Source organism: Salmo salar, chromosome ssa03 (assembly GCF_905237065.1).
Source record: "Salmo salar chromosome ssa03, Ssal_v3.1, whole genome shotgun sequence".
Lineage (NCBI taxonomy): Eukaryota > Metazoa > Chordata > Actinopteri > Salmoniformes > Salmonidae > Salmo > Salmo salar.
The window spans coordinates 61,996,312-62,010,422 of NC_059444.1; the positions used below are offsets into that span (position 1 = coordinate 61,996,312).

Consider the following 14,111-nt stretch of genomic DNA (forward strand, 5'->3'; position numbering starts at 1 on the left):
CCATGCCCCAACGAATTGAGACTGTTTTGAGGGCAAAAGGGGGTGCAACGCAATATTAGGAAGGTGTTCCTAATGTTTAGTACACTCAGTGTAGTATGCCTTTAAAATATGTGACAGTGAACATTTGTTTCTCTCTCTCAGAGAAGGCATGTGGGCCTGGGCCAGAGAACCAGTAAATGAGAAACGGGCAGCAGGAGAAGCCCCTGCCTCTGCTTATTCTCCCAGCATGGACACACTAGCACTGATAGGATTACAGGTCACACCAGAAGTGAGAGCCAGGGGACTGGTCGGCCCCTCAGAAGTGGGTTTCAATTTCCTTGCCCCCCATGCAACATTAGAGGATGCTCTCCGCAGGATCATAAGAGGCAGAATGGCTCACTGCTTGACAGACAAATAAATAGAGCCTGTTTTTCTATATCGGTCCACAATACACAGATAGAGTTTCCATCAAGTTGAATGGAACCGCTCCAAAAAGACATACATGGGTTGATTTCTCTGTAAAGTAGGCCATAAGTCAGGTCTGGGTCTGGGACACTCCCTCTGTGGGATATTAGTGTTTTCCTGCTCACCCAGCAGAGAACAGAAAGACACTCTATCAGCAGGGTGTATGAGCAGGTCTGTGTCAAGAAACAATGAATCAAAGGCAGGAAAATATGGCTTTTATCACTGCGGCTACTTGCAAAATATGTCGACTAATCAATTTTTCAAAGAGAACGAAAGAGAGAAGAAGACAAGAAGACAGAGGAGTGGTTTGAGAAGGTCTTCCTCTCAGACTCAGAGCTGTGTTCATTTCCGCTTACTGGCACCATATTCAGGAACAACAGCATGACCGTGACTCAAGGCTTACAGGAGGCTTAACATTTTCCAGATCTCACAGAGAATCCAGAGGTACAGAGAGCTCATAAAATACTTCAAATAAATACAGCACACAGTTCATTCAATAAAAGGCAGGGATGCATTCAATTGTGGTCAACTAGAACACTGGTATAGTTATATTCACACAATTATACTTTCCAAGTTTTCAGTTCTTTTCGAAGTGTGCAATTCCTTTGACAATAAGTTGGTCTATGGCCAAGTCTAAGCATGTGATTGATTGATGATCTCCTCAGAGATACATTATCATTACTGTTTGTTTCCTTTAATGTAAAGTGCCTTCGGAAAGTATTCAGACCCCTTGAATTTTTCCACATTTTGTTACGCTACAGCCTTATTCCAAAATGGATTAAATAAATAAAAATCCTCAGCAATCTACACACAATACCCCATAAAGACAAAGCAAAAACAGGTTGTTAGATTTTTTTGCAAATTTAAAACAGAAATACCTTATTTACAGAAGTATTTAGACCCTTTGCTATGAGACTCGAAATTGAGCTCAGGTGCATCCTGTTTCCATTGATCATCCTTGAGATGTTTCTACAACTTGATTGGATTCTACCTGTGGTAAATTCAATTGATTGGACATGATTTGTAAAGGCACACCTGTCTATATAACGTCCCACAGTTGACAGTGCATGTCAGAGTAAAAACCAAACAATGAGGTCGAAGGAATTGTCCGTAGAGTTCCGAGACAGGATTGTGTCGAGGCACAGATCTGGAGAAGGGTACCTAAAAATGTATGCAGCATTGAAGGTCCCCAAGAACACAGTGGCCTCCATCATTCTTAAATGGAAGATGTTTGGAACCACCAAGACTCTTCCTAGAGCTGGCAGCCCGGCCAAACTGAGCAATTGGGGAGAAGGGCCTTGGTCAGGGAGGTGACCAAGAACCCAATGGTCACTCTGACAGAGCTCTAGAGTTCCTCTGTGGAGATGGGAGAACCTTCCAGAAGGACAACCATCTCTGCAGCACTCCACCAATCAGGCCTTTATGGTAGAGTGGCCAGATGGAAGCCACTCCTCAGTAAAAGGCACATGACAGCCTGCTTGGAATTTGCCAAAAGGCACCTAAAGACTCTCAGACCATGAGAAACAAGATTTTCTGGTCTGATGAAACCAAGATTGAACTCTTTGGCCTGAATGCTAAGCATCACGTCTGGAGGAAACCTGGCACCATCCCTACAGTGAAGCATGGTGGTTGCAGCATCATGCTGTGAGGATGTTTTTCAGCGGCAGGGACTGGGAGACTAGTCACGATCGAGGAAAATATGAACAGAGCAAAGTACAGAGAGATCCTTGATAAAAACCTGCTCCAGAGTGCTCAGACTGGGGTAAAGGTTCACCTTCCAACAGGACAACGACCCTAAGCACACAGCTGAGACAATGCAGGAGTGGCTTCGGGACAAGTCTCTGAATGTCCTTGAGTGGCCCAGCCAGAACCCAGACTTGAACCCGAATGAACATCTCTGGAGAGACCTGAAAATAGCTGTGCAGCAACGATCCCCTTCCAACCTGACAGAGCTTGAGAGGATCTGCAGAGAAGAATGGGAGAAACTCCCCAAATACAGGTGTGCCAAGCTTGTAGCATCATACCCAAGAAGACTCGATGCTGTAATCGCTGCCAAAGTTGCTTCAACATAGTACTGAGTAAAGGGTCTGAATACTTACATAAATGTAATATTTCATTTTTTTATTTTTATAAATTTGCAAAAATGTCTAAAAACCAGTTTTTGCTTTGTTGTTATGGGGTATTGTGTTTAGTTTGATGAGGAAAAAAATAAATGTAATCAATTTTAGAATAAGGCTGTAATGTAACAAAATGTGGAAAAAGTCAAGGGTTCTGAATACTTTCCAAAGGCACTGTATGTGTCTGTTTATAGTCAAGAGCAGCAAATCTTGTCAAATGCTGAAGGGGATGAGAAGCGAAGATGTAAATTAAATAAATAGAAAATGTATGTGTACAGGATTTGCCCAGAGCGATATGCAACCTCTTTACCATGTACAGATGCTTCCTATGGACGCACAGAGCAAGGCGAAACTGGATGTAGTCAGTTTCAACAGTGAGTGTGCAATCTTTCAGCACTGAGTGCATGTGTTTTGTAAGTTTCAGTGGTGAGAATAAGGCCTTAACAATAAGTGGTCTGACAGAGACATTTTTGTGGCTAGACACAAACAATAAAAAACAATAGTAATATTTCTCAATCTGACCTCAGAACTGACAGAAATGCTTTACCTCCCCGTTGTGCATAGATCCTACAGTGAATGAGGAATATAAATAGCACCCTTCTAATCATAACCACCCCACTCAGCCCCCCCAGGCCCTCTCTATTCAGATCCCCAGAGATGTTCAGAGAGAGATCAAGGGCTATTGTGTTTATTGGTGGGTCTGTGGGCACTCTCTGGTGGAAGTGGAATACTCTTTACAAAGGGGATTTAATTTAATTGAAATTCAGCGGTAACATCGTTAGAAGGGCTCAGGATGGGATGGAATGGGGTACTGTATGGTGTGGTGGGGCCGTTTAAGGGGAAAAGAAGGTTTTATGTTTTTGTTGTTGCTGTTGCTGTCAGTGGAGGGAAGACAGGAGCAAAAAGGGGGATGGCTGGCATGAAGCTGGTATAGAGAAGGACGTTCACTTAGTACATTTCACCCGCCATTTTAACAACTGTCATTGTCCCAGGAGTCCAAGGAGCTGTCTGACCAAAAGCCTTTTTAGAGGTGGGACGAATCTCTTGCAGAACCAGGAGAAAGAGCCTGTTGATCCAAGAAGAATGAGGGCCAGAGAGACAACCCCCTCTCCCTGGTTTCTTATACTTGTTTTTTAGCTTCCTTATTGTGAGCAGTTTTAAAAGATGCACAAAAGGACTTGTCGGCAGGAACAATTTAAAGTGAAAGGATTACTTCTCAGAAACATTTTGTGATTTTTGTTTGATTAAAAGCCCACCTTTCAGTTTGTTTTATAGGGACATTTATGGAGAAAGGCTTACTGGTTCTTCTCCTCCATCTCACAGTGTGTTCTCTAACTGGTTCTTCTCCTCCATCTCACAGTGTGTTCTCTAACTGGTTCTTCTCCTCCATCTCACAGTGTGTTCTCTAACTGGTTCTTCTCCTCCATCTCACAGTGTGTTCTCTTTTAGCTCAACCAGTCCTTGTGATGTTGGGTAAAAAAGAGGACTAGAAGTATAAAGGTTGTATCCATACCAATTTACTCTGGTTTACTTAGCTCAACAATAGAAGTGGTGGGGTAGGGCTTTAGCTAGATGACGGCAAATAAGGATAGTCAGTGTTAGAATATTCTTAATATGGCTTTAAAGCTAACCCCTATAACCAAAAGATGATTTGACATGATTCACATGCTTTTTCACATCAAACAGTGTTTTAAATTTAGAAACATGAGATTATAATTCTCATCCAATAGTTTGCTTGGTCCATTGGCCATTCTCTGGTCTGAGACTGAGACTGGTGGGAATGAGTGTGGGTATTCAGACCTGTCACTGCCAGCTGCACGGCAGTCGGTCTGCTGGAACTCATGTCACGTCTAGGGGTCAGCCACCCCACTGGTTGAGAGACAGAATTTAAATAACAAGGGCTGAGGAATTGCCAACTGTTTAAAGCCCTTACAAGGTCCATGCAGAATAATTGCATTTGCTTGGCTGGTGAACAAGCTGTCCAAACTTGGCAGAATTTGAATAAGTTCACAAAGAATTTCAATGAGGAGTCCAACTTTTTATATCTGAGAGACATTTGTAAGACGTTGAACGTAGCCAAATGTTCCAGAATCCACCGGTTCTAAATGGAAGTTTCCAATGGTAGGCCTAATCAATCATTGTGAACTCATAATCCTGCTCTGTAACCAAACTAAAGAAATGCTTCATTCTCAAGGACGTATGTATAAGTAGCCTAAATATAATCAAGATTTATTCAATTAGGCACCATCTGTTGTAGATTGTGAGGCTCAGATGTTCTTTCCACAAACAGGCCAACTAAAGCCAGATAGGTTTGTTAATTATTCAAGCCTATTTGAAAAATGCTACTTTTCACCACCACCAGCTGCAGACAAGGTGCTAACTGAAAGCATTAACAATGTCCACCTGCTGCTTTCTTAGAGTAAATCTTTCACTCTTATCTGTAACTGCCATGGGACTTCCCTGATAAGGAAAACCATAGGATTTGATGCCATCCTTAATCTCCTCAAGCTAATATTACTTCTTTATTCAAATGTATATGTCGCATGCTCACACAGAAACATATTTGATGTTCTATTTACCAAATGACTATAAAGGCCTACTTATAGTAGATTCAAGAACAAGCAAAGTGCCTATAGAAAATTGCTGTCGGCTAAGCAGAATGTGAAAACTTTGGCGGGCAAGGAATTCAAAAGTAACAAGGGGCTTAAATAATTTATTTCACACACACGCAAACACACACACACACACACACACACACACACACACACACACAGCACGCACGCTCGCACGCACGCGCACACGCCTCATGTCGTGGGCGTGTCTACGATTTAGATCTGCCCGGGGGAGAGTCTTTTCTCAGCGTCCCCACAATATAGCACAGTGGCACATTACAGACCGCCCATGAGGCGTGGCTAGCTTGAAGGGCAGGTTATAAAGTTGGGCTAGGACAAAATTGCATTGTATTACAATAATGCAGACGCACGGGACGGCTGTTTAATTTTTTGTTCTATCTGGAGAGAATTACTATATGGACTTTCAATTTAGGTGATTCTCAGTATACAACTACATATTGTAGTTTTGACATATATCAACATGTCGAAAAGTTATGGTAAGAAAACGGTTATCTCTATAACCAGTGCAGGATTCACCTGCCTTATGTTGCTCTTGGTGGTCGCGCAGCATCAAAGAGTTCAGGTAGATGAGGTTCCAAACCAGAGAGAGATGGGGACGCGCTCACTCCAGAGCATGGACACCTTGGCTACGGACGGAGTGAAGGCTGTTCAGCAACCGGTCAACACGGAGGCGCAGGCAAAGAAAGGATTCTCTGCGTATTTTTCCAAGTTGACCCGGGGACGGAGAGAAGCAGACAAGCCTGCAGGGTCCGCTCAGTCAGCGACAGACGCGTCCCCCGCAGAGGACATCAGTGCAGATGACATCTTCATCGCTGTCAAGACCACAAAGAAGTTCCATCAGTCTCGACTAAATCTCCTTCTGGATACCTGGATCTCTAGAAACATGCAGCAGGTAAGCCAACAATACTACATTATTATCAGAAGAATATGGTTAATTTGAAATCGTTCATGGACATAGCCTAGAATAAAACAATCACATATTTCCACTAGGTTTCCTTTAGTAGGCTTAGGCTAGGCAATTTACCATAGGACAAAATGCTTTTACAAAAATAGGCAAAAAAAACTAATATTCTCCCATAAAATATGCTTCACAACAAGCCACCAATGAGAGTTAAGTGTTGCTGCTGACCAGCTCAAACATCTGTTCCACTCATGTCAGGTGAGATGGGTGATAACTGTTTGTTCCTGAACTGTCCATGTTACCCTCTTAATTATGCAGAGTTCTTTAGGCTCTGTCACTTTATTCTTCCTTGAGTGATGCCCCTGAGAACATGGGGAGCAGTTTCAAGCCTCTGCACCCCCCTCGTTTCCCCTCTTTTTCACCCCCTCTTTTGGGAGTCCCTGTGAATGCCCTGGTGCAATGTATGTCTCACAGCAGCAGCTCCAGTGCTGTCCCCTCTCCAGGGCTAACAAAGCGTCTTTCTGAAGGGGGAAGAAAAGCTTTCCCAGCCCCCTTGTCTCAGCCGCTCCATGGGAACGTGGGAGCTGAGTCTGGGTCAAGCAGCCAAGGGGATGCTTGGGACAAAGGGGTGCCTTTATAGGGAAGTTTGTGCTGGGAGCAACACGCTGAGTTTGAAAATGCAGCCCTGAGAACCAAGCTCTTTTAGGCTGGTGCACAAAGGCACTCACAGCCGTAGTCGAGAGGAAACAGAGGCTAGTCATAGTGATTTTATCCACTACCCAGAGTTGTCACGCATATTTCTCAAAAGTCAATTAAATTCTCCTCAGGCACAATCACACATTCTTTATCCACCTTCTTTTGAGAACTCTTCTTTCCATCCCAAGCCAAACCCCACTCTGTTTTGGGTGTTTTGAAGGTTAGTCATGGCAACACTGTCTCTCTTTGTATGCAGAGGAAGTGGGGTGAGAAAATTGAACTTTGAACACATAAGATGCATCACATGATCAAATACAGTAGCCCATTCAAAAAACTCCCTCAAGTCCCTCCATTCTATAATGGTCTGTGGTGCGTTTTCTACACCCAATACAGGGAAAGTCTAGATCTGACATCTGTCCAAGTTCTTAAACTAGCCCCCCCCCACTCCAGGACAGGTTTATGCTCTGTAAGATGGGCTGTCAATAGAGTTTGGGGAGTAGCAGTTTACATGGCCATTGAGTGTGTTGTGCTTACTGTAGTGGTGGATGATGTAAGTTAACTCTTTCTCTCTCTCTGAGATGGGTTAACAGCAGGGTTTAATCAGGCAGCTGGTGGGAGCCAGTGCAGGCATAAAGAACAGCCTGGGCCCACAATACAAATGGGAGTTCCTGGAGGAAGGCTGACAGGTGGCCAGAAGTTAGAGAACAAAGGATGGTTCTAATGCCAGTCATAGGAATCAGGTCATTCCCAGCACATATGGACATCTGCACCCAGGCTATATGATACTGCTCAATTGATGAACACCTGTGGAGCTCAGCTGACTGAATCCAGTTGGTCATGTTTGTAGCTGGTATCTGAAGCTGGTAGAGATATCATGGCATTCTGCCAGCAGGTGAGGCCTAACTAGAACTGTTCACTGGGCAGATCAGAGCCCTGATTTGTATTTCCAGCACAGGATATACACCTTTTCTGTTTCCTTAAGCCAACGGACGTGCTATCAGATAATGTTTACATGTAAATAGAGGGTAGATCCAATCTGTGATTACCATGATAGAATTGTGGCTTACTGTGCCTGGCAGAATAATTTATCTGATTTAGTATTATGGTCAGAAGTGAGTTTTTTTTCTTACATCAAACGAAAGTAGTTATTGGTGGAAAAAATGATTTGGTTCAGAGAGTAGTTGGTGTAGTGAAAGGCCCAATTGTTTTTTGTGAGTCATAAGTTAGTGAGTAAGCAAAAGTACTGTGACATAATATGATAAATACTATGTTGTTTTTTACAAGTTGTTATTATGCACGGGTTGTTCAAATAGTAGGCCCTTGTTTCCGGTGTTTCAGCAGATTTCCCCCCTGGAACAATGCAGCTTCCCTAGTGAGTGAGCCTCAAAACAATGAGAGAACAAACTGTGCAGCAACAGCATTCTCTGGCTTGTAGTACTCTGGGCTCTGCAGTACATAACTAGCTACAAAACACAGGTTGAAATCTAGCTCTAAACTACACATCAATGGGCATTATAAGGGTATTGACTTTGGTTGTGTCTGGACAGGACAGCTGGTAGCCTGGCACTGGCAGTGATGTCATAGTGGTTTGATATGCATTCCATTTTTTTATTTAAATTATACTAATTTGCCAGCACTCCCAAAACGAACGTCTGTACGTCTGGCAGTTTGGAAGAAGACTTGGCTCCATTGTTGAGTTAATCAAATAGCCCTTCACAGTATGAAGGAATGAGTCTGAATATCTAGCTGGTCAGAGTGGGAAAGTGTCATTGTGTGTCTGTAGGTGGCCTGTTCTCTGTCCTGTACTGTAGTCCACACTCCCGTGACTTTAGTGCTGTGCCAAAGCTAAAGGGAAGGGAGAACGTGACATGGTTGAGTGAGGGGGGGTGGGGGGGTGCGGAGTAGGTGGTTGTTGATGGAGGGAGATGAGTGGAGGGGAGTGCAGTCCGTGCCCTTCCTTCCCGGAGATCTAGAGACAGCCAGCCAGGCACCATGCTCTGCTCAGACTGGGCTTTGCCCGGCCTTTCTTTTGCGGGGAGGAGTGCAGTCACGCCCCACAACACAGCCCTCATATCATTTGTGGTTCAGACAGTCATCATAAAAAAAAATGTTTATTCTCCTCACGGGGCAGGACTTAATATTTATGAAACCATGGGTGTAAATGAATTAGTATTCCATTTGAGTGACTTCTTTAATGTTTCAGTTAAGACAAAAGCCATTTAGCCCTTTGGAGACTTTTCTTTAGTTAACTGCTGCAGCTGTATGCAAATACCAGCAAACATAGTTAGAATTTACCCAGTGGAGGCCCTTAACCAGCATGAAAACACCCAGCATTGTTCTATTGAAGAGGGACAGCGTATGGGGTGGTGAGAGAGGGGGGGAACGGGGGATGGGTAGGAGCTTGAAGTGGGGGTGAATGACCACACACAGATTTCGATTTACTAATCAGCAGTGAGACCCCCCCCCATCAGCCCCTCTCGACCCCTTTCTGTCAGTACCCAGGCCGCTCTGGCAGCTGCCTCAGTGATTAGGCTATCCATTCAGCGGGACTTAAAGCAAACAGCGCCAGCCTCTGATCCCTTTACCAGTGAAACCACCACCCTTCCTTAACCAAACACAGGCCCAGGGCCTTGCAGCATCCATCGCACAACATCTGCTCCCTGTTTGTTGGGCAAACCAATCAGATAAAGCTTTGGCACCGATGGCAGATAGTACTGAAGTGTAGAAATGGGAGGGGAGTTATTAGAAAAGTGAATGTCTTTGCCTTATCGCCCTCTGGCAGGAACTCAGCCAGCCCCACTGTTAAGATACAGATCTCAGATGGCTGTTGCTGCTCAACAGTCAGTGGCAGCAATCAATTAGTGGGAATGTGGGGTTGGTTCAGTTATAATAAACTGTTGGGAGGTCGCGAGAAAGGGTAGGAGGGAGTGGGGCTGAGTGGGCGCTGCTACCTGGTGTGTTGGGGCACGCGGCGGAGATAAGGCAGGTGCTGTCTCACAAGGGGGGAAGCGTAAACGGGCAACGGCAGACACACACAAACAGGCAACGGCAGACACAAACAGGCCATGGGGGCTCTTTCATCAGCCCTGTCTGACTGAGGAAGAGCTGCCTAGCACCTGCTAAGCCCTACCCACCATAAAACAACTCCTAATCCCTACCTGCTCTTTTAAGTGTGCCACTGAGGCTGCCTTTTGTTGTTAACTAATCACCAGCCTGCAGTATTCTAACCTTGACAGCTTTATTCTTTGGCTGCTAAGACCTTACTCTGTGTCACACAGGTGGTGCTGAAATTATCATTGGTGATGTCCCCATTGATATCTGTATGATGGCCATCGAATTTATATTTGTATTTCTAGACAACATGTTGGAGCTAGGGAGTGGGTACAGATCCAGAATGGAATTGGGTCTTAATGGTATTGGGGGTTAGGGGGGTGATGGTTGCCTCCCTCTTTGTTCTATGTCTGGGATACTTTTGGGGGGCCTGCACAGTTGCCATGGAGAGAGGGGAACCTTGCATAAGAGGCCTTTATTAGAGTGGGGCTTGTTTAACTCTGTGTTCTCCACATGCATAAACGACTGCTGATAGATGTTCATCACACTGAATTCAATGTGTAGTGAACAAGGACATCAGACACACTGTAGTTTGGACTCCAGTTGATTCTTGTGCCACCACTTGTTCTGTGAGGGGCTTTGATTTCATGGATTTCCACTCCCACAATGTGATCTGATGTATTTTCCCTCCTTTTCAGACATACATCTTCACAGATGGAGAAGATGAGGAGCTGAAGAAGAAAGTTGGTGAGTTTGGGATTTTTGTAGAAACATTTTAGTTCTCATTTTATATTTATCTTAACCTGAACAGTAGCTGGGATTAGTTCATCATTAAACGTCCAGATTTGATAGTGAGAAACCAAGCCCCTTTTTTAATCCCCATGGAATGTGTTGCTTTGAGCTCCTGGGGCATGTAGTCTTAGTGTCAGGTGGTGTTAAACTGTGTGGAAAAGGCTCTAACAGCACTATAGTTACAATTACTGGCATTAACTACCTAGTAAGGTACTAGTTTGTAACTCACAATCTCCTCCCTCATTGTTCCTACAGGGAGTCACGCCATCAACACCAACTGTTCAGCAGCACACAGCCGCCAAGCTCTATCCTGCAAGATGGCTGTGGAGTACGACAAGTTCATTGAGTCTGGGAAAAAGTAAGTGTCTATTTAAAGTGATGAATTTACCCAGGCTGTATATCATTCTAGACTTGATCGTGATTATTGTTCTAATTGAAATATTGTAACGCTTTAACAATGGTTTCCCCTCTTAGGTGGTTTTGTCACGTGGATGATGATAACTACGTTAACATGAGGACTCTAGTGAAGCTGCTGTCCCACTACCCCCACACCCAGGACATGTACATTGGCAAGCCCAGCCTGGACCGGCCCATCGAGGCCACAGAGAGGCTAGGAGACAAGATGGTAGGTGGACTTAGTCCTCCTGGCCTATGACAACTTTTCAATTGGATATTAAAGTTTGAGGTGCTTCAGAAGGGTTGCATAACAACAACCTAACATGCTCGCTGTCTCTTTTTTTAAATTTTCTTCCAGAGACCAGTAAACTTCTGGTTTGCTACTGGGGGAGCCGGCTTCTGTGTGAGTCGAGGCCTGGCTTTGAAGATGAGCCCATGGGCCAGTGGCGGCCATTTTATGAACACGGCAGAGAAGATTCGTCTGCCTGACGACTGCACCATCGGCTACATCATCGAGTCGGTGCTGGGGGTGCCTCTGACCCGCAGTAACTTCTTCCACTCCCATCTGGAGAACCTCCAACAGGTGTCCAGATCTGAACTTCACAAACAGGTGAGATGTGAACGTGTGTCCGTCCGTCGTTTCACTGTGAGAATAGAGTTTCAGCATTTATCAGAACTTATTGGGCAGTGTTGCTTATTTCTTTCCCGTATTTGCTTATTCCAGATCACATTGAGTTATGGAATGTTTGAGAACAAGAGGAACATCATCAATATGAAAGGGGCTTTCCCAGTGGAGGAAGACCCATCAAGGTGAGACATTACCCTCTGCATGACTACTAATACACATGGCGATCCTACTCTACTTGAACTATCTTGACTGTAAAGAGGGTATATCTATTTTTTCTCTGTTAATCTAACCTCCATGTCTCTCTCTCTCTCTCTCCTTGTGTTCCAGGTTTAAGTCTGTGCACTGTTTGCTGTACCCAGACACCCCTTGGTGCCCGCTTCAGGTTGCCTACTAGGTGACCGGCTCCTTTGGTATCCTCGTCCCCGCCGTGCCTCGGTATCTGAAAGGCTGGTGGGGACCCGTGTTTGGTATCGGACTGTGATGTCACTGTATTTTTGTTTCAGTGGCACACGGACTCCGATAGTTTTACTGGGCTGCTGTGCGGCCCGCCTTGGGACGTTTCCTTCCTGTGTGGTGTCTTGGCTTCCTCCCCTGGCATAGGGGCAGAGGAGCCAGGCAGGCACTTAGTGGGAAGGAGCTTTCAGCATTATGGCTTTGCAGGCAATCAGTGCGTTGTGTTTTAAATGTTGCTTGTAAATGTATTTGCAATTCTTATAGAATGTACTACTTATATATCCAAGCCTTTTGCCAGCTTTACATGATTAATTTGTTGAATTTCCGTTGAATTGTTTGCCTTATTGTTCAATTTCTTCTTGTTTCTTCTGGGTTTTGGAAGCCATTCAAGGCGATCCTTTTAGGTTCTATAGAAATAATCAGACGGTCAGAAGTTGTGAGATTGTGGAGGAAATGGTTTTCATTTCGGGATTTTTGGTTGTAGTTTATTTGTTTTGTTCATTTCAGAAGACTCCGGACAAAAACAATAATATGAAGATATTTTGGTGCTTTTTGTTAATGATTTGTCAGTGTTATTACTAATATGATTTGAGCTGGCAGAAGGCAGTTTTCCAAATGTGCCGTCAGGTTATAAAATCTGAGGTATATCAGGAATAAGCACTTTTTCCCTTATTGATAGTTTTAAATGAATGAATTGACAGAACTGACGTCCTTAGATATGTTTCACAGCTGTGTTAAAACCAACGGATGTAATGACATAAACCCCAAAATATCAATATCTCTAGATTTGATTGTATTTAATAACATTCCTTGCATTTGATAAAATCAGGGAAAATAATATATAGCAAAGATATTGATTTTTTTTTTTTTATGTTACAATCAACTGTTGATTTGTTTGAAGATGTTCTTATTTAAAAAAATTGCACGGCTGGGTTTCAAATGAACTTTTGCTTGCTCTTGTGAAGTATCTAAATTACCGCCAACTCTTCCACTGAGTTTATATTTACCTTTTAGATTACCATCAACACATGTAATACTCTCTGATACTTTTTTTGCACAAAATGGATCGATGGAGAGCCATGTACACTAGTCTAACTTATTCCTCAGTGAGTATGCGGGTTGGTTTTGTTTTGAGCTTTGCAAGAGCAACACCAGTGTTTACACATACAGAGGTGTTGTTCCTCTGTAAATGACCCATATTGGGTAGGATTGTATATGTTAATTATAAAGCAGTATTTGTGTACTGTGCCTTCTTGTTGAAATGCTAAATGTGTATATTGAGGATTAGAATGTAAATGATTTTGATGACCCGGACATGTTTTTTTATTGCTTGTTGTAACTGCGCTAAATGGCTGTTATTTATCCTCCAGTATCTGGATGGTTCTGTTTGCTTCTCAGGGATTATGATCAAATCCTGTTATTACCATAGGAACCACTGTGGTGCCTGAACATGACGCTTTGAAATAAAGTTGGATAACCGCTGAGAAACAGTCTTTGTTTCGTATTTTGGTTTTCTATTACATTCCATTCATAGCATGAGATTACAGATCTACTTCTACATAAAGGTTAGAATGGAATAAACCATCCTTGTGTTTTACAGATAGTGTGTGTGAACAAAATATCAGCTTATTCAATCACGTCCTTATTATTTAGAAGGGATGAAATAGGGTGTCATAACTTACCATGATTTTATATGTAACTGTCTGTTAGAGGGCACACCCAGGCATGACGATTTAAAAACTAATTGTGAACTCGGTCATCTCTCTCAACCATGCCAAAAAAATGGGCGAAATGGTAATGCCCAAATGCTTATGTACTCTGTCTAAAGCTCTGTGCTTGTCTCACTAAAGCATTTAGGCAAACAACCTCAGTCTGAATGTTGGCCGAGGCCCAGGGTGTAAATTATAATTCTAATTGGATGCACTTAAAAGCCACAACTCAGACTTTTATTTATTAGTCTACAACACTGGGTATGGGAAAGGACATTGTTGCAATCGAAA

At 43.5% G+C, this 14,111-nt stretch overlaps 1 protein-coding gene across 1 annotated transcript; it reads left to right on the forward strand.

Moving 5' to 3' along the window:
- Nucleotides 1–5,512: 5,512 nt before the first annotated feature.
- lfng (LFNG O-fucosylpeptide 3-beta-N-acetylglucosaminyltransferase) lies at nucleotides 5,513–13,599 on the forward strand. Its single transcript, XM_014193069.2, has 7 exons — nucleotides 5,513–6,086; nucleotides 10,541–10,589; nucleotides 10,890–10,992; nucleotides 11,109–11,259; nucleotides 11,389–11,640; nucleotides 11,755–11,840; nucleotides 11,986–13,599. The coding sequence occupies exons 1-7, from the start codon at nucleotides 5,655–5,657 to the stop codon at nucleotides 12,050–12,052; spliced, it is 1,140 nt and encodes a 379-aa protein (XP_014048544.2). The 5' UTR covers nucleotides 5,513–5,654; the 3' UTR covers nucleotides 12,053–13,599.
- Nucleotides 13,600–14,111: the final 512 nt, after the last annotated feature.